At 47.5% G+C, this 25,753-nt stretch overlaps 8 protein-coding genes and 1 non-coding gene across 10 annotated transcripts; 4 read left to right on the forward strand and 5 right to left on the reverse strand.

Annotated features, from left to right (window-relative positions):
* The first annotated feature begins 585 nt into the window (after window positions 1-585).
* Window positions 586-2,619, forward strand: E1B28_005140 (uncharacterized protein). Its single transcript, XM_043149684.1, has 13 exons — window positions 586-923; window positions 980-993; window positions 1,054-1,201; window positions 1,277-1,548; window positions 1,608-1,648; window positions 1,700-1,718; window positions 1,785-1,812; window positions 1,875-1,896; window positions 1,953-1,988; window positions 2,047-2,071; window positions 2,134-2,263; window positions 2,331-2,390; window positions 2,465-2,619. The coding sequence occupies exons 1-13, from the start codon at window positions 720-722 to the stop codon at window positions 2,516-2,518; spliced, it is 1,053 nt and encodes a 350-aa protein (XP_043014292.1). The 5' UTR covers window positions 586-719; the 3' UTR covers window positions 2,519-2,619.
* Window positions 2,580-5,782, reverse strand: E1B28_005141 (uncharacterized protein). Its single transcript, XM_043149685.1, has 6 exons — window positions 5,696-5,782; window positions 5,184-5,627; window positions 5,042-5,107; window positions 4,563-4,985; window positions 2,694-4,509; window positions 2,580-2,639 (listed from the first exon to the last, which is right to left on the reverse strand). Exons 2-5 carry the CDS (start codon window positions 5,440-5,442, stop codon window positions 3,086-3,088), a joined length of 2,172 nt encoding a protein of 723 aa, XP_043014293.1. The 5' UTR covers window positions 5,443-5,627; window positions 5,696-5,782; the 3' UTR covers window positions 2,580-2,639; window positions 2,694-3,085.
* Window positions 5,783-10,115: 4,333 nt separating this feature from the next.
* E1B28_005142 (uncharacterized protein) lies at window positions 10,116-10,502 on the forward strand (the record flags this gene model as incomplete). The annotated part of the gene is made up of 3 exons (XM_043149686.1): window positions 10,116-10,149; window positions 10,212-10,287; window positions 10,364-10,502. The coding sequence occupies 3 exons, from the start codon at window positions 10,116-10,118 to the stop codon at window positions 10,500-10,502; spliced, it is 249 nt and encodes an 82-aa protein (XP_043014294.1).
* A 72-nt stretch (window positions 10,503-10,574) lies between these two features.
* On the forward strand, window positions 10,575-11,018 carry E1B28_005143 (uncharacterized protein; the record flags this gene model as incomplete). Its single annotated transcript, XM_043149687.1, has 2 exons — window positions 10,575-10,667; window positions 10,722-11,018. 2 exons carry the CDS (start codon window positions 10,575-10,577, stop codon window positions 11,016-11,018), a joined length of 390 nt encoding a protein of 129 aa, XP_043014295.1.
* A 24-nt stretch (window positions 11,019-11,042) lies between these two features.
* Window positions 11,043-16,596, reverse strand: E1B28_005144 (uncharacterized protein; the record flags this gene model as incomplete). The annotated part of the gene is made up of 8 exons (XM_043149688.1): window positions 16,571-16,596; window positions 16,399-16,510; window positions 15,807-16,346; window positions 14,734-15,745; window positions 14,058-14,669; window positions 11,906-13,995; window positions 11,210-11,848; window positions 11,043-11,153 (listed from the first exon to the last, which is right to left on the reverse strand). Exons 4-8 carry the CDS (start codon window positions 15,098-15,100, stop codon window positions 11,043-11,045), a joined length of 3,819 nt encoding a protein of 1,272 aa, XP_043014296.1. The 5' UTR covers window positions 15,101-15,745; window positions 15,807-16,346; window positions 16,399-16,510; window positions 16,571-16,596.
* Window positions 16,597-17,160: 564 nt separating this feature from the next.
* E1B28_005145 (uncharacterized protein) lies at window positions 17,161-19,397 on the reverse strand. 2 transcript variants are annotated; one of them, XM_043149689.1, is made up of 4 exons: window positions 19,248-19,397; window positions 18,283-19,177; window positions 17,508-18,231; window positions 17,161-17,445 (listed from the first exon to the last, which is right to left on the reverse strand). In XM_043149689.1, the coding sequence occupies exons 2-4, from the start codon at window positions 18,719-18,721 to the stop codon at window positions 17,265-17,267; spliced, it is 1,344 nt and encodes a 447-aa protein (XP_043014297.1). In that variant the 5' UTR covers window positions 18,722-19,177; window positions 19,248-19,397; the 3' UTR covers window positions 17,161-17,264. The 2 variants fall into 2 exon arrangements, with proteins under 2 accessions (XP_043014297.1, XP_043014298.1); XM_043149690.1 differs by having other exon boundaries at window positions 17,161-18,231.
* A 50-nt stretch (window positions 19,398-19,447) lies between these two features.
* On the forward strand, window positions 19,448-21,440 carry E1B28_005146 (uncharacterized protein). The gene is made up of 7 exons (XM_043149691.1): window positions 19,448-19,635; window positions 19,690-19,789; window positions 19,846-19,860; window positions 19,923-19,998; window positions 20,051-20,211; window positions 20,261-20,552; window positions 20,605-21,440. Exons 1-7 carry the CDS (start codon window positions 19,549-19,551, stop codon window positions 21,230-21,232), a joined length of 1,359 nt encoding a protein of 452 aa, XP_043014299.1. The 5' UTR covers window positions 19,448-19,548; the 3' UTR covers window positions 21,233-21,440.
* Window positions 21,441-21,457: 17 nt separating this feature from the next.
* E1B28_005147 lies at window positions 21,458-21,551 on the reverse strand. Its single transcript has one exon. It is a non-coding gene; the product is annotated as a tRNA-Val (tRNA).
* Window positions 21,552-21,842: 291 nt separating this feature from the next.
* Window positions 21,843-24,915, reverse strand: E1B28_005148 (uncharacterized protein). Its single transcript, XM_043149692.1, has 12 exons — window positions 24,623-24,915; window positions 24,541-24,561; window positions 23,689-24,481; window positions 23,579-23,631; window positions 23,391-23,522; window positions 23,252-23,278; window positions 23,121-23,197; window positions 22,947-23,065; window positions 22,830-22,891; window positions 22,687-22,769; window positions 22,591-22,624; window positions 21,843-22,537 (listed from the first exon to the last, which is right to left on the reverse strand). Exons 1-12 carry the CDS (start codon window positions 24,846-24,848, stop codon window positions 22,485-22,487), a joined length of 1,680 nt encoding a protein of 559 aa, XP_043014300.1. The 5' UTR covers window positions 24,849-24,915; the 3' UTR covers window positions 21,843-22,484.
* Between the last annotated feature and the right edge of the window lie 838 nt (window positions 24,916-25,753).

Here is a 25,753-nt window from a genome sequence, read left to right on the forward strand (position 1 = left end):
GTTCTGGTGCGAGGTTGTCGATCCTGTTTCGCTGCGGGGGTTGAGGGGAAGGAAAACAACGGCTTCTCTGATCCTTTTCTATTTTCTGTTTGGCTTCAATTCTTCGTTCTATTTAATACCATTTACTGATTTCCTTTGATTTTGATAAGTAGTGCACAGGTATCATGTTTCTTTTGATGTGAAGCGTCGTACCTATTCATCCCGCTTGCCGGGTACCATGTACCTATAATCCGTTCCTTCATGTCGGCAATGTCACACATTTAATCAACTCAGTGATATGTTCAACAGCAGATACGATGCAATCATTCAATGCCAATGCCAAGTCTATCCTGGACTATCCTAGAGTCACATAAAATGGTCCTTTGATGTTGAGTGTCTGCTGAATGGAGGTTGGCTGAGGGCTCCATCTCCTTCAAGTTCTCAGTTCCTACTACTCAACAAGCCCAAGTCACTCACCCACGACCGCGCCTTAATATCTTCTCATGATGTTCTCATGATGATCATCGTCTTTGTATCCGTTTGACATAGCATCTCGAATCAGGAAATGATGTTCATCAACTCTGGGGCGTGAAAGCCTTAAATAGAGACCTGTTGTTTTCTTTCCCTCAGGCTTGCCGGTTCTTGCCACCTTAGATCCCATCCCCTTTGACTCTTTCCCTTTCATTGTGTTTTCCTTCTCTTTCGACACCCACAGGTCTGAGTTCTTTATCCGTTCTTCAATGGCGCCGCTTTCACTTCTGAAACGAGCGGAATACGGGACCACTGCAAGGTCGACAATAGCTATAACATTAGACCAAAATCTTCTCTTAGGTCCCCTCGAAATTGGGATAGTCGTCAGCACAATCCTCCTCGGTGTGTTCATAATGCAAAGCGGATCGTACTGGAGACACCGGAAGAGCGACCCAACGAGGTTGCAGGTTTTGGTGAGGACGTTTGATCGTCTGTCCATTGATCTATCCACTGACGCGACTTGGACTAGGTCCTGCTTTTACTGTAAGTCGGTCAGCGTGTTCATTGGGATGTCGCGCGTTGACGAAGTGGTCTTATTTAAAGTATTCTTGAATTTGGACACACTTTCGCGTGCATGGGAACGATATATTATTTCACCGTTACCACTGCAGGGAACCTCATCAAACCAGGATGCTGGTACTCTTTCAGCGTCGCTCTTGTCTTTGAGGCGTTTATAATCTCCCTCGTTCAGGTACGTACTAGCCGTTCAATCGTTTGGGTCGTTTTCTTTTCCCCGAGTCTAATGTTCGGCTCTATTCCCAACCAGGCATTCTACGTCCACCGCTGTTACATATTCTCCAGGAACCTGATTCTCAGTTTAATCGGCTACACACTCGTACTCCTCCACATCCTCGGATCACTCTGGATCGCATATGAATCGTGGCTAGCAGTAACGGATCCGTACCCTTTCAGAGTCCAGACAGAATTTGCGTGGTTGATATCGACAGTGCTGGGAATGAAGGCGTTGGTGGATGTGTATGCGGCCGGAAGTCTGTGTTGGTATTTGAAGAGGTCGTTAAATGGGATGGGATCTGAGAGGTAAGTCGGTACGCGGGACGAGTAAGCTGAGTTATTCTTGATCATCATCTGCAATTTAGCACGACGAAATTGGTGAAGAGGATTTTAATTTGGACGATAGGTATGCGAACGGCTTTCGTGTTTTTGTTTTCTCTAATTCCCTTTGAACCAGAAACTGGCCTCCTTACGAGGTTCGCATAACACTTTCATCCAATCTCGCTCTGGATGCCGTGTGCTTAATATTGCGCCCTCTATAGCGTCACATCTATCGCTGTTGTGATTTGCGTAGGTTACGAGTTGTTGTTACCACGCGCAATAACTGACCGGACCTTTCTCTCTTTTTACAGTTCCAGCTGATGAAATTCAACTGTAAGTCGAATGATTTGTTCCACAGTTATCCTAGTTACTCAATCACCCAATCAAAGATGTATGGACCGCAATATACCTGTCGTTGACGAAGCGTAAGTTCGTCCTGCCACCAACAAAACGACTGATCCTCATATCCCTTGGCAAATACAGTGTATAGTATTTCCCTCGTATCATCGTCAGTCCCGCTCCACTTTCTTCCCGCCACTACTGTCGGCTGATGACATTCCGTTCTTCTAGACTGAATCAACGCAGGGCGTACCGAATGAAATATGATGCTGTTCAGGCCGTAACTACTATCCCCAAGAGTCCTATGCGATTTCAGTCAAAGTATTCTACTGCAAGTACTTTGAATTCAAGAGGTTCAAGTGTAAGTACCTCTGCCCGTGGTCTATCTATCGCAGCTAGGTTCTAATCGGGAAACTTCAACACCGTAGCGGCCAGCTTCGGTTTCACAGGGCCAAACACAAAGACGGTGGACGGACGCGGCGCGATTGGTGAGTGTGGAAATCACTGTCGCTTTCGTTCAGTGAATCCTCTTTCATCGTACTAATGCATCTCCTCCATTTAGATCCCTCTTAAGTTAACCGGGTCTGTCATCCGTCGATCGACGATTACAGTTTGATCTGGGACCTGACTAGGACTAGTGACTTGTTGATCAAACGCTCAATGTATATTATGAAAGTTGAGACTGGAAACGCATTTGTGAACCGAAGACTCACTCGTGTACATTAGTAATTTAACTTCTACGAAGATATGACTTGGACAATCTCATTATTAACTCGAAGAACTGGACGTACTGTTGTGATATCCGACTTAGGGTACAAAAATGAGGAACGCTGCCGACTCTGCGGTGGTAGTTGTGAACAGTCATGGCGGAGCAGCGTTGCATGTCACGGTACGACTCAAAGCTATTCATCAACTAGGAAATTTCCGATCGGTAGTAAACTATATCCTTCTGATCTTCAACATCTGATGTTATAGACTTTAAGTCAGACGCGCTTTCAGGACTTGAACAGAGCCCGGCTGCACGATGTCAGTCTCGCCGATTTCCGACGATAATCTTCCTCTCGACGTCCTCATTAAAGGGAGGAACCGGGGATGGGGTGGACCTTCCCGAATCTACTCCTTCAAGCAGCAGAAATGATAGCATGAAGTTAAATATGCGAAGGGCGACTGTCCAACTTCAGCGTTAGCCTCTTGCTATTCTTGGCAATTGGCCCTTATACGACTCCTCCCTTCCAGTGACAGGCTGGCGCAAAAAGTCATTCCACTCGCGCACCAGTCTCCGTACCAAAGCCGAATTTGCTGAATCTCCATCGCTTCTTAGCAGCTCAGGATCCTTTTTACATTGCTCCCTCAGAGTCTTACTCCACCTGCCGTCCATAAAGTCGTACCACAGGTGCCCGTTTATGAAGAACTCCTTCGAGCGTGCACGGTCGAAGAGAAAATCGGCAAAGGACGTATGATAAACTCGGATTTCATCTTCCCAGTCGCGAATATCCAGTACTGAGTGCATCGCGCGTAATGTCAGAGCAACCATGCCCGCGGGAAGTCCAAGCAATAGTTCAATAAATCCTGAGGATGGATTCTGGACGATGAGGATTGCCGCAAGAATGGAGAGTAAATGCTTGTGGCGGTCCGGGTTGGCACGTAAAACGATGAGGTAGAGTTCGTCAAGATCGTTGAAGGGGGCATGTGTTGACTGTGAATCGGAGGATCCCTTGGAGATAGCGTCGAGGATGATACGGAGCTGATAAGTTGGAAGCGTATAGTCAGCCTTGATAAACTTTATGACGGTTGATGCATAGACGAATTGTCCATCAGCCTTTTCGAGCAGCAATTCAAGGTCCTCGGGAGACGGCCAAGTGTTCGGGAACCGAACTTGTTTATATTTGGGGTCTCTGCGAATGTCCCGAAATTGTTTATCGAAGTAAAGTTCGATATCGTACCTCGGACGGAACGCATCGTCCAGTTTGATATGTTTGAGACCACGGGATTCACGAGACTCAAAAGATTCTCGAATCCAGGATTCGGGGCGGCTACATATCAGGAATCGCAAAGGAGAATGAAACGGTTGTTCATAGGTTGAAAATATAATGGAGAGGACACGCTGCTGCGTATCGCCATTGCTACATTCGTCGAGGCCATCAATTATAACTATGTCGGGACACCTCTTGGCAGAGGGAAGGGAAAGGTGTTCTAGAACGAGTTCTTCGTATTGATATTCCAATTTGGCCTCGAGGAGAGTGGGGTTAGCGGTGATTTTCCAGTTGACAAGAGGTTTCAAATGTGGTCTTGTCATAACGAGGCCGTGTGCAATGGATAATATGAGAGAAGAGGGGTTGTTACGCCTTGGATCCGACCTGAAGAAGAAGAAAGAAGCTACAAGTCCATCCTTCTCGCACTCATCGGCAACGGTTAACGCAATAGCCGACTTTCCTACCCCTGCAGCGCCAGAAAGCCAGCATACGGGTGGGCTTTGGGATCCGGAGACTCTCCATTCGTGTATGAGTTGGAGAACTGCTTGACGGGTTCCGGGCAGACAATGGCCACGCTCGACCTGTATCTCCGAATTATGGAAGGCGCCGACGTTCCTAATTGCTTCCCACAGTACTGAGGAAAAGTCTGTAAGCCACTTCTCGAACCAGCGGAAAACGGCTACTCACCATCCCGGGAGTGATCATGGAAATTCTGATGAATCTGATCGCGACCGACGTTATTAAACACCACATTCGACATTGTGACACCCCGGGCCCCTTGAAAGTTGTGTTGCTTGGGGGAAGAGTACGTGCGAGACGGACCTGTAATCGCACTGCCACTACTGGGAGAAGAGTACAATTGAGTACTGCGTTCGACGGAGTTGCGGTTTTGTTCCGGTTTCCAGTGAAGTAGCGGTTCGTTGTGTTCATACGGGAAATGCCAATAGGGAAGGTTTTTGTCCTCGTTCAATCCACGTTCCTTGTCATAGTTGACCGGCGTGCCGTTGGGTCGACCTTCGCGGACCTGGGGAACTGGTTTGATGATCTTCTTTGATGATGGAGAGGAGCCTTCTGGTTCGCGTGATGCCGTACGTTTCTTGCCTCTCTTGTCTAGATAGCTATAGCTATGAGATAAAGGAAGGAGAACGATATAACAAGGTATTCACCGTCCACTACCGTTGCTGCTGTTTTACCCTGGAACTTCCCTCTTTCTCTCAGTTGCTCGCAGTTAGCTGGATGATAAAGCGTAAGCATGCTTCGATACAATCACCACATCGTGGTCTGATGGCACTCGGTAATGACACTCACGAACATGTTCGTTCATGGCAGAAAAAAAAACGGATTTGTGGCACGCTTTACAACGAACGGATCCGACAGAGGTTGAAGATTGTGGTGTTTGTGTAGCACAACGTGTAGGGTGCCATGGAGAAGAAGTTTCATGCTGAAGGTTATAAGCAGAAGGGAGGTCAGAGTTGGGTCCTGGATATGATTCTTCGTTTGGAATAAAGTCACTGGAGAAATCATGGACAGCGAAGTCCTTATAAGGGTTGAATGGCTGAGGTTGCATAGCATGTATCGGGATGCATATGGGCCTGCACTATGTCCTGAGATATTGAAGTTTGTCAAAAACCTGATCAGGGATGATATACGGTGCTGACGGATTGGAGGCCGCAAACGTAGGAGGGGCGTGGCAATATGTACCGCAGTACCAGTTGAAGCACGTTACTTATCGACATCTGTCAATTTGAAGTGCTGTACATGTACTATTAAACGTGTTCGAAGGTGTACCGTTCGGTCGAAGGTACTGTAGATAAACTTACCTTTCACTTGTATCTCTCTGGAGTGGCTGCGAGCTTAGATGACCGTAGAAACGCGACGTGGAGTAACATTTGAATATTCCTAAGCCCTTTTCAAGTTCCTTATTACCACCATCACGCTTTACAACTTATAAGTAACCTCAACCATGGCCCATGAATGCACACTTTCCGTTCATCCTTTATGCCTCACATTTCTCTCTGTTCCGACGTTATTTCTCGCTTCCATTGTGACCTGCAGCTGCTTCGAGGTTATCTTGCTGAGATCGGTATGGCCGGTAGAAGGTGCGTCTCTGCTAGCTTCGCTCTTGTGCATTATATGATTTCCTCCTATTCTCTACTTCAAAAAAGCCATATCGTTTAAGCAGTTCCTATCCTCACACGTGTTCGCCAGAACATTTTTAATGACCTAGGAGCGGTTTTCGACCCCACGAAATGCTCAACTTCCAAGGCCACCCAGCGGCGTATACCAATCACCCTTCAAGATCGCACTATTCATCTGCCGCTACTCAAGATCAAACCCTCGAAGGCGACCACAAATTTAATATCACAGAATAATCGCCCACTACAGTATCATATATCACCACTCATAGCGAGCCAAACTTCAACCTTCCGCTCGTCAATGTGACTCTCACCAAGCTGTATTCTCGAGCAATCAAGCTATTACTATTGGTCAAACTGAAAGATTCCTGCTGCGGTTCCATCATTATGTTGGAATAAGAGCGGTGTTTCCGAACTGTGGACAGAGACTTGCAGGAGATTCGTAGATGAGGCCTTGAGGTGTCATATCCACGCGAATGGTGAGCTTGATACCTCTCTCTTCGACTCATGTCGCTCACTGGCGGCACCGGACCCTCTGAAAAAGCAAGTGGTTACTAGAGACTTCCGGCACACTATTGCTACACTCCTTCGCGACCGTGTGTAGCGTTTCAGGTTTGGAATAAATAATCTGACCTACATCTACGATCGGGGGTACGAGACATAGCATTATCAAATGATAGTGATAGACCTGCTGAAAGGTGGCGTAAGAGGATCCTGGTGGCAATGGTATTGGCACGAAGTTTTTTTATCCGCCGTTGGATTGGCATGTACGAGTCTCATTAAGTCCTACCTGTTTCCGGTCAAGCGGTTTATGGAGCAAGTACTCGAACGGTGAATTTCAAATTGTAGATGCATGTCTCCTGGACATGGCCAAGGTCCACGAAGCTTGCAAAGGTATAACGCGATCCCAAAAACATCTGTCAATTATCTCATCCTCGAGTTCAATGGCAGATCCAACGAAGATTGGGTGAGATCGACGAGACATTCTCTATTTCTTTTTGACGTGTTTGTTCATCAACCCCGTGAACGCAGATTGCGGCTTAGGCTGTTCACAACATCGTCCTTTCAGTGGCTGGCAGGGCCCACCCGTTTGGTCGAGGAGTTTTGATACGGATGCACCCGCTTCCGTCTTTGTTGTGCTAGGTGTGTGCTACATGTTGACAGCCTGCTATCTGCTATCTGACTGTTCGAGCAGAAGAAAAACACTTAGTTTGATTACTTGATATTGATAGAGGCGACGTTCCTCTCAAATGCATTCGGGAAAAGAAATAGTGATAAATAATATCATATAAATTCGACCACGACCACCACTGCCTGCAATAGAATACATGGAACTCGGCTTGTTCTCGCGATCACTGGGTGTTGTTCCGGGCGAAAAACGTTGTGGCAGTGATGCAAAAGATTACTGCGACCACGATAAAGCAAGCGATCTGTACCACGGGGAGTGCACCTTTAGTCCCAAAGTCTGCATCATTCCACCCTGTCGCGTTCTTTGCACCACTGTATTGCACGATCATCCTACTAAATCCCCCAGAACTTGTTGTCCAACTGTATTCTTCGTGATCATGATATACGTTTTGTGCCGGCCACGGTTTGGGCGCATCTGTTCGTTGCACCTGTCATTTACGACCACGCGGGGGTGAATGGGCGTAGATCTCAGCCCTAAAACTCACCAGGACCACGGGTTTCATACGGGGACCGTTTCAGCCTGACCAAACGTCGTCGTTCTTCTGTCAGTCCTAAGGGATTTCGTGCACTCCGCCGAGGATGGCACGTTTCGCAATTTCCTCCGTTCATGATTGAACCACATCTGTTACAAGTGGAAAGAGGATTGAAAACGTTCGACATTTTCTGTTTGGAAAACCTATACTTGAAGGAACTTACTCAGTTACCAGCTACTCAGTTTGAAATAACAAGTCGTCGTGCACGTACGGCTTTACCGGTGTTAATTCCACTACTGCGAGCCCAGACAAGGTGGGAAGAGGCAAACAGGCGTTTAGTGGGTGTTGTCTGAGGAGCTCACACTTCTGTCTCCCTCGCGACTTAAATATGGCGAGTGCATACTGGCAAGATATGTTCGTGAGATTAGTAGATATGAATCAAGCGACATCGCTTTCACTTTCCTTATACCCAGTATAGGACATGCAAATGGATTCACCTTGAGTTGCAAATGGGATGTGGCGGAGGTGTGATAGTGTGATGAGGAATGACGAGCCACTCTAGTCGCGGTGCGGTGGTTCCATTGCCCTTCGCCCATGAAGCCTTCCTGCCGGGACAAGAACACAGACGCGATCGTATTTGTCAAATGCCCGAAGACGACGCGCAATAGTGTTCGATCCGCGAACTCCGTTTTGGACAGGGGGGATCGCCACTTTGGTCTATGATTCGAGGACACCGGCTAGCCGCAATTGCCTCACGACTTTGAGCTTGAACGACTCGCACAGAACCATTGCTTCGTTGATATACCATAAGAAAACAGGGTCCATAAGGTGTGATAGATGATTTTGAAGGGTAAGGGTAATCGGAGAACCGACCGAGCATGCCAATCCCAGACAATCATTTTCGAAGACTATAGCAACCTTTCCTTGCTGAGCTGTATACGACAAATTGAATCCGATAGGTGGTCTCCTTAAAGTTGTGAGCGCCCAGTTCTCAGGCGCGCTCCTAATTTGAAAGCTCAACGATTAGGTCCGCTCGCATCCTTCGAGACGACAGTAACGATGAAGACGATTAGAGGGGATGATTTCAAGAGATAGGCGTACGATCACGGTAGGTAGGAACACGGTAGGTGGGAACACGAGTGAGTTGAGTCGGAAATCTATCCAGAGCACCTGACACATGAGTCCTCATGAGTCCCATACGAAGGATGTCAAGAGATGAAGAGTCATGCATGTGCATGAGTTTGGGCGGAATTTTGGGATACTTGAACGGGCGAGGAAGGTGTTCACCATAGCCAAGAGCATGTTTTTCAAAGAGTTGCGAGCGTAATATAAGTACGCAGCTTTGATGGGAACTCAGTCGAAAAAGACTAGATAAGCATCAAAAATAGATTTGAGCTCCCAACTAATAGTTGACTTACCTTTCATTTCTACTCCTCCATTTCTGATGTGCATGACCGTAGATGGCAGCCGCGACGCGAATGAATCATTTCCCACAATATATTCTCCACACTCTCCTTTATGTAATGATTAATGTTCCGTCAGCATTTTCCTCTTCGTTGTCACTAGTAGCCGTTGATGAAATCTCGAGTGATTGAACACAGTAATGTTCGGTAGAAGGCGCGTCTACTGTTCTTTTCCTCCCTTTCAGAGACTAATTTTGGGCTAGATTATCGGAACCAAAGAGTTATATCAAGCGGTTTTCGACTCCTCAATCCATGACTAAGTTCGTTGCTATCCAGACAACCTTCTCGCCGTCTACGCTTCCTGCTATGCTACCCTTCAAGCTTGTCAGCATTGCGGTTTCGTTTTCTGATCGTTCCGATAGGGTTTTGCTACTCTGATGGCCATTCTGGGTCGCGAATTATCGGACGTCGAACTCTCAAAGACCAGTAATTTACTGCTCCCGAAGACTTTTCGCATTATAAGGGTCCACTGCACACCGCTACTCGTACCGAGTCAAAACCTGTCGCTCGGCCCATTAGGACGTTGAGAAAACGGTTTTTATCGCTCGAGACTTTGCCTCGGTGATTATAACGGAACTCAAGAAGGATGGAATGTGGTTATTAAGCGTTAGAATGACGCTCAACGCTCACGGTGAGTCATTGTATCTCTCTTTGGACCTCTTTGCACAACGCAATGATGACATGATTCATGTCGTTCAGTGGCTCGGCCCTCCAAAGGAAAAAACTGCAAAACTAAACCATGGCGTATCTAAGCTGGAATTCTCAGCTCGTGATTGGACTGTCACCGTGTACATCGTCTTCATGTTCAGATCCAGTCATCGAAGGGCTAAGGCAAGAGAGAGTGTAAAGTCGTTGGAAATCCTCGTGCTACGCAAGGTGCGTTCGTCGTCCAGTAAAAACATCGTTTCCGAACTTAATATCTTCTTATCCTCCAGAATAAATCATTATTTTGCCCTTCATTCCGCATCCTTCAGTCTTGATATGTCCTCAATCTTCGCAACTTTCGTCGAATCCGGTACGCTCATTCATCGCTCAGTAACAGTAAATAATGGGCTCTGACAAGGGGAGACTATCAAGAGGGGAACGAGACCGTTGTTTTCGCAAACGAAGTTGGTGTGCCATGTGTTGCGGTCGAGACTCGATGGATCAGCTTGTACGTCTTTTTCACTTACTCTCTGTAAACACCACAACCTTCTTCTCATGAAGACCAAATCTATCGTGTCCAACAGGCTTCGAACACACATGAGGATAATACTATACCTATACCACCTTGAAATCCCGCACATTTGCAAACTCTCGGTCCAATATCACCCTGCCTCGAGCTCGAGGCTCAACTCTTTTGACACGAAAACCGAGTCCATTAATTGAAAACTCTCGACCGATACGATGTAGTTCGCAGCCACACGAGAAGCTTGCGGAGATCTACCAGGAGAAATTAATATGGAAGCTGTCCGTGTTATAGCTACGTACGCTCAAACACTAGAGGAACAGAGAACCACTGTAGATACAGGCCCGCGGACCGCCATCGATAAAGTGTGTCTAGTTCCCTATGACAGACAATACCAGAAGTTCACAACTTTTCAACAGCGTTTCTCTCTACGTCAATTCTACACCCATTTCGAAGTCACCCAGTCCTCGCATGTTAAGTTTAGGCTGAAAATGGGGAGGCTCTCCAACTTCTTTGCGCCAGTTGGCAATCCGTCACATATTGGGAACAGGCTTGCCTACGCTCGGTGTTGTAAACGTTCGACTCCGCGTATCTCCCTGTTTATGACCCGACTATCCCTTCTGACCGGGTATCTTCACGGCAGCAACCTCGTGCGCCTCGAGTCTTCCCTGGCCAAAACGCGGACAGACGGGCAGACTGGTGAGAGCCGGGAATAATTTCTTCGTTGACCAAATACATATCTACCGACGAATGGGAATAGAATAATAGTGGAAAGTACGGTCCACACCGAATAGCGATATTATATCGTTTTTCAGAGTTCCGACTTCCTGAGCAAATTCGGCAGGGAAGGACTGAAAAAATGTAGTCAGAATCTGTAAATGCAATAGATGAACGACATTGGACGCACCTCGAGCCATGATAGTAGCCTGCCTTGCGACTCCTTGCTATATAGCCTTTGGCGATAGTTCAGCTCGTCACCTCGTCCCAGCTTCTTAGCGATATCCAACACCGTTCGACAAAGGGGAAGGAGTTCAGGTCGGGGAACGCATCGCACCAATAAACTCGAAGGGCTTGCCAGTATGTTATCGACTATATCCTCCTGCTCTTTAATATCCTCTGTTGACTGCAACTCCGTTACAAGTCTTTCAAGGACCTGAACATAACCAGCTTTGACATTGATGTGATACAAATCTACTGCGCCGGGAATCGGAGTTGTAAGGCGGTCGGAATCCAGGTTGAAGGTGGAGGTCGTTGAACATCCAATCCTGGAACACCCGCAGAACATGACCGAAGACAATTTCACCTTGACCAAGTAGTGACCTTCCTCGGAGCGGTACTCCTTGGCGTTACATAGGCGCGTTATCACTGAATCGCAAGAGAACCACCAGTTCCAGGTATCGGTTGATAGAGTGGAGAGGATGATCATAGTTACGATGTCATCGTGCAATCCAGACTCAACATCTTGCCTCGTACTGCGAATATCAAACCCCGTTTGGACGCTCTCGAAGCGATCAATAACGCTTGAAAGATTTGGACGATCACTGGCCTGAAAACAAATGAACTTCAATATAGAGAACAACTTCTTACGCCAGGCAGAACTTACCTTCAATCTGAGCCAGGTTGCGATATTTCCAAGGCCACTAAATAGACGACACAAACAGAGCATGGAATGATCTAAATCGGTGTCGTCCAAATCGGTGTTTAATAAATTCTTGTCGAGTATGTCGCCTAGATCATCCATACGGCCAATTTCGCGCAACAATTCCTCGTTAGGTTTGTCGACGGCGATGCAGATGCAAGACCAGTTTCTCAACAACATATGGTTTTCACCACCCTCACTAGTCTGAAGAACGCAAAGGCATCGCTGTGCATAAAAGTTGCAATAATAGTCCCTATCGATGAAAAATGTGTTTGACCGAGATTTGTCAAAGAGAAAATCAAGAAATGTAAAATGAAAGAGCGGGAAAATGTCATCGGCATAGTAATTGAAGCTCGACTTATCAATGAATCCCAATGTCTGAATAATCTTGTGCATTGCTCCCAATTGCTGAGCTAAATCGTCCCTCTGAAGTCCCAATAATAGCCGGATGAAACGGGGGGTGGGTAGACCTCCACAAGATGGATGTAAAAGAGTGGAGGCAAGTATGTGAAGGAGTACGTCCTTCCCCAACTTTGGCAAGATTGACGAAGCCAAAGCTGTGGAGTAGAAAGAATCCAGCTCCAACAGCAACTCGCTCTTTGCATCATTATAGTCTGCCGGGAGACAAAACATATTCCATTGATTCACAAGAATCTGCAAATCTGAGCCAGCCGCCTTGTCCCCATCATATCCATATCTCAGCAGCTCGGGGTTGCAACGGCATTGCTCAGTAAGAACCCTAGTCCACCGGCAAGCCAAGAAGTATTTCCACTTGGACTTATCTATAGAGAATTCCCTTGAACGTGCACGGTCGAAGAGGAAATCGGTAAAGGATTTATGATAAACCCGGATATCAGTTTGCTGGCCATGGACGTCGAGCACTGAGTGCATTGCACGCAATGTGAGAGCAACCATGCCAGTAGAGAATCCAAGTAGAAGTTCAATGAAAGCTGGGGAGGACGGAATATCAGGCAACCCATCGCTAGGGAAAAGATAATCTTTTTTCAATGGGAGAATGTTCAGAATGTGGATTGTCGCAAGGATGGGCAGGAGGAGCTTATCGTGGTCAGGATTGGCACGTAACACGATACAGTAGAGTTCATCAAGGTCATTGAATGGGGAATGTGTCGACTGTGAGTTGGATGGTTTGGTGGATATAACATCAAGAATGATACGGAGCTGATTAGTTGGAAGTGCGAAGTCGGTCTTGATGAACTTTATGATGGTTGAAGCATAGATGAACTGGCCATCAGCCTTTCTAACCAGTAACCGAACATCCCCAGGAGATGGCCAACGGTTTGGGAACTGGACATGTGAATATTTGGGGTCCTCGCGTATGTCCCGAAAGAGTTTTTCAAAGTAAAGCTCGATGTCGTATTCGGGTTTGAATCCATCATCCAGTTTGATGTGCCTGGCGAGACAGCTGAGTTTGTGAGACTCGAAGGATTCCTGGATCCAAGATTCAGGACGACTGCATATGAGGAACCGTAATGGAGAATGAAGTGATTGTTGATAGGTGGAGAAAACAATGGAGAGGATACGTTGCTGCGTAGCAGCATCACTGCATTCATCGAGGCCATCAATGACGATAAGGTCCGGGCTCCTTTCGGTGGATGGGGGACAAGAGTTGTTCAGATTGGCTAGAACGAGTTGGTTATATTGATCTTCCAACTTGGCTTTGAGGACACGGGGGTCATCGGTGATTCTCTTATTGACGGCAGGTCGTAGGTATGGTCTCGTCACCACGAGACCGTGTGCAATTGATAGAATGAGGGAGGAAGGGTTGTTACGCTTTGGGTCCGATCTGAGAAAAAAGAAGGAAGTAACAAGTCCATCTTTCTCCCATTCCTTGGCAACTGTCAACGCGATAGCCGACTTTCCTACACCCGCAGCGCCAGAAAGCCAACACACTGGTGGGCCCCGACCCCCCGAAACCCCCCATTCATGGATCAGTCGGAGTACTATTTCACGGGTTCCGGGAAGGCAATGGCCCCGTTCAACCTGTATTTCAGAATTATGGGAAGCTCCGACGTCTGCGATCGTGTCCCACAGTACTGCGAAAGATACAACCATGAACTGCTTGTTCTGAACACGGACACATGGCATGGTTACTCACAGTCTCGAGTATAGAAATTTTGATTGTATTGATCACCTCGAGAAAGATTATTAAACATCGCATGGCCTATCCTAAGATGTTGGATGGGTCCAGAGAACGCCTGAACAGACTCAGCATTCCTGATGGTACTAGTCGTTCCTTGTGACGCGTATTGACTGTGGGGGGAATAGCGGGAGGGCTGGGGGACAGGTTCAACGTAGTTGGGGTTGTGATCGCGTTCCTCGTCGCACGTAAACTCGTCATCCAGAGGGCGACCTGGAACAGCCGGCCTGGAACCCAGATAATGAGACCCCCATGCAGCAGGACGGGAATAAGGTACATTCCTGTCATCGCTGACTCCAGGTTGCTCGTTGTCGATAACTCTTTGGGGTCGACCTTCTGGAACCTTGGGAAGTAGCCTATTGGTCTTCCTTGATAGCTGAGCGCTCATGGAATTGGTGAGGGAAGGGCCGTTCATGGCATCGATAAATCCATACTGCTTGTCATAGCCAGACGTGCCCTTGGGTCGCGCTGAAGGAGGATAGCTTAACAAGGGTTTACCTTTGCCCTCAAGATCAGTGGTTTCCGCCTCCTCCCAGAATTTCCCTCCTTCGTGAAGGTGCAGGCTATTGACTGGATAATAAAGAACGATTAGTATGGGCCATTACAATTGTGATACTATACTAATATCCCTCACCAGTATGTGTATTAATGGCACGAAGAGGGTTGGGCTCGTCGGGTTCCTCATAACTTCGAACTAATCCGACGCTAGAACGTGAAGGCCGTGGGGAGTATATGCTAGAGAAATCCGGATTGTGTTCAGGAAGCCACGGAGAAGAGATATCGTTGTGAACAAGCTCGGGGGTTGAGGCAGAGGAGAGGTAAACCTGAGGTTGGTTGAATGCCCACTGAGGTTGCGATGCCGTACTATGGTCAAGGTTCGACTTCGTAATCATGTTGGAGACCATATCAAATCTTCGAGCAAGATGTCGACGTATTCTGCGCCAAACACGAGGAGGTTGCGACTCGGCTGTGCCTCGGTCGAGGTTAAACTTCGATGGCATGGTTGGGAACGTATCAGACTTTCGGATAAGATGTCGCGAGTCCTTCACCAGGAGTTGTTATTTGGTCATGAGATAGGTGAAGACAATTTCGATCGGGCGTCGCAGACTTATTGTGAATGGGCAGAAGGGTGGAAGGTAACGCGCGAACACGTTGCAGACGCTGCCGTGTACACAGTAGTGAGCTTTTCAATTCTAAATTTCGCGACCTGGCTGAGTTTGAAATACCCAATTTGACGCGTTGGGTTCGACTTGGCTGAGTTTGAATTACATGATTGAGGTCGGTTCAAAGTTAGAATTGAAAAGCCCTAGCGACGATGCCAAACATGTATATGTACGTGCTTGCCACCCGCCACATATAGGTCGGTGACAGTATTACACAGTACAATCTTCAACCTCGTTCAGGTTAATCCATTCGAAATTAATGTATATTCGGCCAGAGCCTCACTTTCGGATACTGAACAGCCGGAAAGTTTGGCGGGAGCAAGAGGGGCAAGGGAAGAAGAGCATGGATACTGTGAATCGAGGCGTCGAAGGGAGATGGGGGGAAATGGGCTCGTATCTCTCTCGGAGGGGTGGTTCTGCAACTCGAGCATGTCGTTCAAGGTGACTTTTATCGTGGCCAACTGGCAACTATCCCGTGGAGTTCTGACAAGTCAAGCTTAGGTCGACGTGTTTTCCCGAAAAGTTCATTTTAGGCCAAACTCACGAAGTCGGCTTCGACATTTTCCTTGAAACGTTCTTCGGTCTTATGCGTCGACAGCCGCTGGACGAGGTCCCCGGTCGTCAGATTGTTATCGGATATGATACGGTGGCAACACTTATGTGGTAGGGACAATCCGAGGGAAGAAACGATCAGTAAACATTTTGACTTACCAATCCGCATGCGTTGGAATTGTCTTTACCAGAGGCGGTCTCCAAATCGTAAGTATCTTTTCCATTGGTCTTCCAAGCTGGCTCCGTCCCCGCCACCACATCGATTGCGCAACTGTCCTTTGCGGCGATAGTGAACGTTGAAAGCGATGGTTTTGAGAACACGAAAAGGATAAGTGGGTAGCGAGCTGGCGTTGGAATCTAGTTCGGGAGACTGCCAAAGGAATGGATTGCGGACAGGAGTTCGAGACGAATCGAGAGATGAGCTCCTGGAGAAAAATAATCAGAGATAGACAGGCGAATAGTCCACCAAGCGCTAGCCCCGCGCTTTGCGAGGTCGTGTCCTATTTGCAAGGAGGAAGATGACTTTGACGGCCTCAACCTATAATCGGACTCTATTACTTCCACATTACTTAGGAGCAGTTTACCTTCGCCGTAATCTATTTCTTTGAGAATGCAGCGAGAACTCGAACACACCGTAGAGGTTAGACACGATACGGATGGTGTCGATAAAGCTGGCTGTTCCCACCATTCGAGGCTCTGTTTCATACCACCACTGCCATCACTACTTATGAAAATTGAATCATGAAATCGATTCACCTGGTACCCACTAGCTACCAACCCGCAGTCGCGTCAAGATACTTGAATAGTGGTGAGGATAGATGATCGTCGGTATAAGGTCCGCCTCTACTTATCGAGTCGCCGCCTGTCAATGCGCAGATCATAGAAGCGACGCGGATGACGGGCCCTTTCAAAATTTCCGGGACGGTTTCCCGGTTCTGACCTGTCCGAAACGCTCTTCACCAACTCTTCACCACCGAGGCTCAGGCACGACGTTCTGCTCAATGAAGTATCACCCAGATTTGTTTGCGTATGGTGGTCATTACTAGTGCGTGGGAGGTGCGTTTTTAATTTTCTTGACTGTTTCGCGCGCTGAAACGTTGATTTCTGGACTAGAGGAAGATCATCCTCAAACAGCAGTTGATATCGCCCTCAACTACAGTGCAAGAATCGTATTTAATCCATCAAAATGTTCATCTGGCGGTACTTTCCGTCTGAGGTCTCCTTCCGTGACTAGACGTGGCAATGTCCGTCATCCATTCTATGACTTCAAAGCTACTAGAGCCCCATTGGTAAGTACTCTGTACAGAGCAAAAGAGTTTTGACGGGATGCGACGAAACTGGAAATTTTGACCAATTTTAGAAAAGGTGAGATTGACCGGAAATATTTCGAACTACAATGACCCTGATCAAGCGATGGCGAAATACTTAGGCTACCTCCCATCTTAAATCTTCATGCTCCCGATAGGACAAATAGCTCCCCGCTACTATCACTGCTCACGAACAATCTTCCATCTGTTCTAAAAGCCAAACCGACGGGACGAATGCATGTCCCTGGACAGGAAAGTAGATTCTTGGCTTGTACAATGAATTCATAACCAAGTGCCGACGACGTTGAGGGTACTCTGGGAATGCTGGGGACGCTTTCAACACAAACAACGAATGGAAACGACGACATCTATTTATTATCACTCACCGAACAACCCCATACCCAGTCGGTGGATTTCTATCGAACGATCCATGGAACGACACAAACGAATCTCCAACAAACGCCGTGGGGAGCGGCTTCTTCTGACTCGCCTGGGTGGGTTGGGGACCGAGATAAAACTTGATATCCAACGGAACGGAATGAGCCTGGAAGCTCAACTTCGGTGGGGCGTTATTGTTCTTTTGCCTACACCACTGATCATCCCGTACTGGGTCCAAGTGTAGACTAAACTGGTCTCCTCGGTGATCTCCCACATATTGTGGAACTCCCGATGGATCAGCTTGTGGGTTCCATAAAGTAGAGCAATCTGGGAAACCAAAAAACTTCGGTAAAGCTGAAGAGGACACTCCCGGTGCAAGAATTTCGAGCTCGTCTGCAGGGTTATCGTTAACAAATGCCGGTGTCAATCCAGTAACGTTATCGATAGAAGCTCCATTCTCGACAATATATAATCCCTGAGTGACAGCAGACGCCGGTGAAAACGCGAATCCAGCAGGGTTACGAATTCCATACGCAATAACCCGTCCAGATGACCACGGCAACGGCGTTGCTGGACTCACAGGCGACAAGAGGGGGAATCGACGAACTTGAGAGCGTCCAGACGAGGGGTCTCTTGCTGTCTCGTCAATGTTCGTTAGAGGCCCACTTCCTACAAGTAAACCGACCGCAGATCCGTTCACAAACTCGATTTGCAACGTGTGTGTTGTGAGTTCTGCAGTGTTTCAGTAAATAGGGTAATTCAAAACTCGATCCGCATACTGACCTCCATCCGGTGGAATCCCATTAATCAATACCCTTCCTGTCAAGCTGGAGACCGATTTCGAACTAGCGTCGTAATCGTAGAGTATCACGCTCCCCGCGGTACTGACGTACAAGTTCTTCCCGTCGACTTGTATTCCATGGGTAAATCCGGTATTCGGAATAACGACATCGCGATTATAACCTCCTGTTGCCGGCGAGAACGCCGTTACACCAAAGCCTCGCTCGACTACGAGGAGATTTCCAAGCGAGTCGAAGGCAATGCCTCTCGGAGCTGTGAGATTGGAGAATATGACATCTGCGACAAGACCCTGTCCGACGACCACTGGCGATTTGAATGGTGCTCCAGAAGGTTGGAAGGTTGCCGAGGTGCTGGATAGGAGAGAGAAAATGACCAGCGAGAGATGGGCAGTCCTCATTCCGGTAATAGGGTACGGGTACATGGACGGAGGCTCTTCCTTTATATCGTCCCCCGCCCCTCCTCCCTTCCCCTCCCCTCCCTCCCGGGAAGGGTGAGTTATAATCTGTCAAAGAAGTCTAATGCTTTGACGTGCCAACACCACCCCAGGCAGATGCAATAGAATCCAATCAATGTCGGTCAATGTGCGGGAAAAGACCTGACAGATATCAGAACGGGTTGAGAATGGCCTCCGCCGAACATTGAGAACGACTTGAAGGACCAGTACCTGTGTCCCCCCTAGACAGCTGGAGAACAGCGGGACAGAGTTGGCTGGGAAAGTAAGCTCTTCGAAACAATGGGCCCGGCACACAGGGCTCCCTCGTCCGAGAAGGTTTTTCCGTAATTTTCCCTTCACCCGCTACGTACAGCTTGAAGCCAGTTTTTACGGTTGTCATTCTGTTTTGTCTCTGCTAAGCTAAGATAGCGCAGACGCGTACCACTAAAAAAAAAAAAAAAAAAAAAAAAGCTCTTCGAAACAATTAAAAAGGCGACTCGGACTTGCTACTTACCATACATTGGGAATCCCTACATCGATTTAAAAATATGCATTCGCTGGCGTTGAAACGTTGGGGTTGAGGCTTCGGGATAATACGAAGAACGAACTTCAAGAGACGGCTGGGAGGGACTTGGGAGTCGGGACGGGTCGCCGTCGAGGTAGCCTAACAGAGTAGTGTATCATGTGATTGGTATGATATCTTCCCACGATAAACCTATTGTCTCAACGGCGCTGGACGCAAGTCGAACGGCGAAAACGACCACCAGGTCTGCGGCTTCTAGCACCTTCTCTCCTTTTACTACGATATCGCAACCATGGGCGTGGACGACAAGTGGATTGGCCTTGCTTTAGCCATCTCCAGCTCAATGGCAATTGGAATGAGCTCTATCATCACCAAAAAGGTCAGTCGTTCGACCTTTTAACTTGCAATGTGGATCTCAATAACGGCTATGCAGGGACTGAATGCAGCAGCAGCAGATAATACATACGGAGACGTAGCTTCTGATACTTTGTCTTACCTCAAAAATCCTATATGGTGGGCGGGAATGTCTACACGTATGTTTCCTCGTTTTACCTCATTTTTTGATTAAGAGGGCGCTAATTTCCCGTAGTAATACTTGGCGAAGGTATTGGGTCTTTCATCGTTCAGAAGACTTGGCGGTATTGAATTGCAGCTATGGTTATGCAGTCGCGAATTTCGCAGCCTACACGTTCGCTCCGCCTATCCTTGTCACACCGTTGGGTGCACTGAGTGTTCTCATTGGGTGAGTGCTATTAAGATTTGTATACACTTTATTAATGACAAGGACTTCCTAGTGCTGTATTAGCTTCATTCCTTTTGCACGAAGAGTTGGGTCATCTCGGACGGGTTGGATGTGGCCTTTCTCTGATTGGGTCATTGATCATCGTACTCCATGCCCCAGAAGACACCCCAATTGATACTGTTGATCAGATTCTGGGTTATGCTGTTCACCCTGGTATGTGCGCGTGCCCCATGTTCAGAAATTAGTTGCTCACTACACCCAGGCTTCCTCCTATACATCCTTACTGTCCTTGTGTTTTCCATGGTTATGATCTATAGCATCTCGCCACGCTACGGACGGTCTAATCCCGTCGTCTACATATCCATTTGCTCGTTGGTCGGCTCAGTTTCTGTCATGGCCATCAAAGGCTTTGGTGTCGCAGTGAAGCTCACCTTCAGTGGCAAAAACCAATTCATCTATCTCAGTACCTACGTCTTCGGGATTGTCTCCCTTTTGTGCATCCTTGTACAGATGAACTACTATAATAAGGCCTTGGACACATTTTCTGTGAATATGTGAGTTGTCTTCGACTGCGTGTTCTTTGGTCAACTGCTCATTGTTACCCAGCGTCAACCCCATGTACTACGTCGGCTTCTCCTCAGCAACAATCGTTGCATCCCTCATCCTTTTCCAAGGCTTCAATACTGATGACACCACCAACACCGTGTCGCTTCTCTGCGGTTTCATCGTCACCTTCCTTGGTGTTCATGTTCTCAATCTTTCCCGCAAAGAACAAGAAGCCATTGCGGATGCTCCCCAAGCGATTCCAGGTCACCGACGCCGGGTTAGCTTAACTGGACGCTTATCCATCGACGGATGGCACGGTATCGTTGAACATCACAGCTCTACCCCTGGCCCAGTTGGCGGTCACGGCCGCCGAAGCTCATTATACCGTGCACAAAGCCATACCCTATTCAATGCTTTCGAAGGTAGTGATGATGACGTCAGAAGAGGAGGCGTTCGAGAAAGTGTTGGTTTGCATCAGTTGCGAGAAGAAGATGAGTACGACGAGCATGAAGATGCGGATGAAAGAACCCATCTACGGTCTTCTACGCCGAGGAATGGTGGGCTGCAAGCTTCTGCTGGGAGACATACACCGAGGAGAAGTGGTTCTGGATCACCGGTAAATCCCCATAGTCATCAAGCACAATCCTTGGGAGACGTGCGGTTGTCGCCTAGTCCTAGACCTGTATGATTCTTCTAGTCATGGGGGGGAGGGGGTCAGCATGGACGTTATTTATCGGCATCGAGTACTTCTTTATTATCTCTATCATACATAGACACAGGGAACACTTACGGACCGCAGGGGTACCCTTTCGCTTCACGTCCATGTGGCTTCCCTCTACGTAAGTCTAACTGTTTTCCTCTCAGAAAAGAGAAACACAGGCGAACTACTGATGAGCTACTGATGAGCTAAAAATGGTTCAGCCCGGGATCGAACCGGGGACCTTGTGTGAACCCCACTCAGCATAAACAATGTGAGACACAAATCATAACCACTAGACCACTGAACCATAATTTCTGTCGCAGTGTAGTTATTGATCTCGGTAAGTTTGATGTAACTCCATTTCATCAATCGCTTGGGGAACCATTCCATGGAGGACTGGTGAAATTCATGAGCCGAACACAGTTTGGACGTCGTCAAACTGTTATAGAAGAGAAGTGGGGGCGGGCATTTGAGAACAGACGCGTTGGCGGGTAAACCAGCGGCGTGAAGTCCCATTACAACCAAAAATCTTAAATTTCTAACAAGTCAATCCCGAACGACTTTGTCACTTGCATCTTAATAAAACACGTCTGTAGAATGAGCAAGGCAAACTACATGGATCGTGTACCTCCACTATACACAGATTGATTACATATGAAATGTGGACATATATATACAGTGACCCGATGATAGAAGGGTTTTTAAGCGAAAAAAAAAAGAATATTTAACGGGGGCAGGGTATACGTACCCGCAATCCTCGTTATTCTGTAATGCCAATATGAAGAGGAAGAGAGAGATTGTATGTAGAAAGTAGAGCAGCAACCGTTTAGGTATCGTGAACAATGAACGTGAAAATCGTGAATATGAGCATAAAACTATCATGATAGGAAATAATGATGAGAGGAAACACACGGAGGGAAGGTAGCTAACGAGTAACAGAGCATGTCTAAGTGAATAAAACACAGCATGGATGATAGATTGCGTTGTGCGAGCGCGGGAGATAATTGAAAAGGGAAGGTATGGCATGAGAAGCTGGAACGGAGGATGACAAAGAAGATAGAGCGAAAAAATAACAGTGAGAGGTGAAGAGGGGAGATGCAAAAAGTGGTGATACAATGACTTTAGATGAGAAGAAAGGAATGTGAGCGGGTGTATGATGCTTTGCTACAGATTGAGATCGAGATTGTTCAGGATAAACATAGAAGATACCAGATGGTAGATTGGCGGTACAAGTGAGTCGTCATGAGAGTAGTTTCGATTGCTTGAGATGTTGTCGGATGACCATGTCCCGAACTGAATAGCATTTGTAAGTTTTTGTCCAACAGGGGATCCCGAGGGAAACTTACCGCTCGCTATTATTCCAGCAGTCGTGGCCGTGTCCTAAAATTTTTAGAGTGCGTGTGAGTGCATGAAAACTTGTTGTCGAAAATGAATTGCCTTACAGTTACGGAAGTACAGAATGCGTAGAACTTCCTCGGACTTGGAGAATATTCTCGATGGATAGCGCTGAATTTGCTGCGAAGGTCTTTCCGGGGGGAAAAATAAGTCAGTACCGGGCACAAGACAAACCTCTTATTCGGCTTACATTTGCTGACGTTGTCGACATCATTGGGGCGGTCTCCGTAAGTTCTGATATACTTCGACACTCTACCAGCAAGGGCATTATCAGTAAGGATGGAGGCATGACAAAACCTGCACTTACTTGATGCCTGATTTCAACTTATGCTCCAGTATGTCGCACTTATTCAGGAACAGTACTAGGTCGACGTTGGTCAGGAGCTTGTTCGAACAAACAGCCCTCCATAGCAGAACAGAGTCTTCCTATGATAAAAATTTCAGCATCCTGACGATCATATAAATATGTAATGATACGTACGAGACGGTTGACTGTACGGTCCTCAGCGAGAACCTGGTCAAACCCTGATATGGGGGCCAAAAAGATGATAGCATCAACTACGTCGAGTACCTCAGATTTTACGACTTTCTTAATCGTGAACTATAACGCACCGTCATCGAAAAAGGGGACCCAGGATTCTAGGTTATTCGTGTCAAAGAAGTCTCAATAGTGCGAAAACAGTGGCTGCTCACGACGCTGGAGGGGGTGATGGTGAATTGACAGATCAGAGTCACAGTCAATTAATCAAACCTACCTGAGACCTGCTTCCACCGACATCAACTATTCTCCATTCTGATGGAGTGTCTCTTCCTGGGCGGATTTCCATTTCAAATTTGTACTCGCACACACCAACGGTTTTTAGGCGAGCCTTGAGCACATCGTCTGGTGTACGAAGCGATCAAACCAACGCGTCTGACAGATGGACTAACTCAGCTGACCTTCAGTAGGCGTGTACTTGAGAGATGTCACGCGTTCTAGATCGTTTAAGAAACTATATAGGCAAAGGGTGAGTTCCATACGAACCATGAGTCATTGACAACGGACATACAATCCAGGGAATTCCTCTAGACGTATCTTCCTCCGAGCTAGAATCGTCCGCACAGTTTCGTCATTCCAAAGAGCCATGATGTCTCTCCGACATTGGTAGAGCACTTGTTGGGGCTCATCTGCATTCTCCAACCCTGCGTCACCAGCGCTGCTAGGCCGCCCGATTCTTAAATGATCCTCATCGCTTCCTTCAAGGCTCGCGCTGGAAGAATCAACGCGAGCTCTAGAAAGAGCACCCTTCCATCCAGCTCCTGGTCGCACGAATACCTCCTGGGTTCTGTACGCCAGGGGGGGTTGTCGTACTGGATGAGATGGCACAGGAAGTTGTGTGGCCTCGTCTTCGTTCGGCGGAACAAGTTTGGCGACAAGGAGAGCTTCCATATGTTTTATAGGTAACAGCCTCAACTTCAACCCTTCCAATGGCGAAGAGTAAAGCGTCACTGAAGAATGATCTGACCGACCACCGTGGTCTGATTCGCCGTCTGATTCAACGAATTCTGCGTGGTAGTAGCCATTTGCGTAACCGTTATCATTCCGATATGACCCAGAGGGTCCGGTCGTCTCTCCATTCATTGGGAACATAGTAGTTCCATTAGAATGTCGACGTTCACGTCGGTACGAGCCGTCGCGCTTATGTAGTTTCGGAGAGGTACCCGGAGACATATGAGGAAATGTAGGAAGGGATATCGCGTCCAAAATTATGCGTATCGAACGGATGATATTGAGCTGGATGACCGCACGCCAAAGTATTCGTTCTTCTCGAAAAGCGGTAGGTGTGTAAAGGCGTTGAAATTCTGGCCCGAAAATAAACATGAGGATTTAAGTCCGGATAAAGGCTGAAGAGAAGACTAACGTCTTAGTGTAGTAGATTTGCCTGTAGTCGGAATCGGTCAGAACGTGCTTCTCGGTATCTTACGAGCGTGAATTCAACATACCTGATTCACTCTGACCCAGTAACAATAGCCTCACTATTCTCTTCTTTTTTCGTACCTGACGTTCTGCCTTGATACTGGCATCAATCGCCAGACTGATTTGCCTCGCTTCTTCTTCCCGCTGAAGACGAATGGCGGCTTGCTCTGGCGTTTCGTCTGGCGGTGGCCTGAGAGCCTCATCGAATGGGTCGTCCGAGCGAAGTAAAGAAGGTTCTGAAGTGCCCCACATCGTAGTGATGATGGTGGTTGAGAACAGGAAGCAGAGGGAAAAGCTGTGAGAAAGCCGAGCGGGGGAGGGCCAATTATTAGGCTGTCAGGCACACTGCAAAAGTCTTTTTCCTTTCCCGGTTAACCCATGTCACGTGGAAGGGGATATTTTTAACTCTGGTCCCGTGGAAAATTGTTTCCTTTTTCCTTCTCACCACACCTGAACGTTAACTGTCGAGATTCCTACCAACAGCGGTCCCTTGGCCCAGCAGAGCTTCCCTTACTTGCTTTTATCGAATCTTCCCAAGAACTCGGTTGTCTTTTCTGAGAGGTTTCAGGCACGATAGGAACGATCATTATGCTAAAATGAGAGATGAGGTTTAGCCCGCCGGGTCCCTCGACGCCACGAGCAGGAGCGCTTACTGGAGATATACCTCCCGTATTTGTGGTTTGTTACGAAGGGAGCTAACATCTCAACATCACAGGAACCGTCACTAGCAGCGCTTTACATGCATGTGTAAGTCGTGCAGTTCCTCGTAGCGAGGTGCTCAACCAATTGATTATCTTCTCAGCATCAAGTACATCCTGTAGGGTCCAATGGCCCCAATTTCAGTCACATTCAGTCTATTCTAATTTCTAATCTAGGACTGATGCCGGCAGCGGAAACTCAACGTCACCAAGCCTCAAAAAAGGGTAATTTCGATTAGACTCGTCCATCCGTTTCATCGGAGGAGATTGCTGGAATGAATAACCAGAGTGCCTTCGCAATCGATCCCACATAACGGCAACGTTTCCCCGCATTCTCCCTGGCAGAAGTTTAAACGTCTTCGCGTCGCTTTGCCCACAGAGATCCTCCCTGCTGTTGGACCAAGTGTCTTCGACAAGGCCCCCGTTGATGGACTTCCACGGACCTGAATATTAAAAACA

Source organism: Marasmius oreades, chromosome 2 (assembly GCF_018924745.1).
Source record: "Marasmius oreades isolate 03SP1 chromosome 2, whole genome shotgun sequence".
Classification (NCBI taxonomy): domain Eukaryota; kingdom Fungi; phylum Basidiomycota; class Agaricomycetes; order Agaricales; family Marasmiaceae; genus Marasmius; species Marasmius oreades.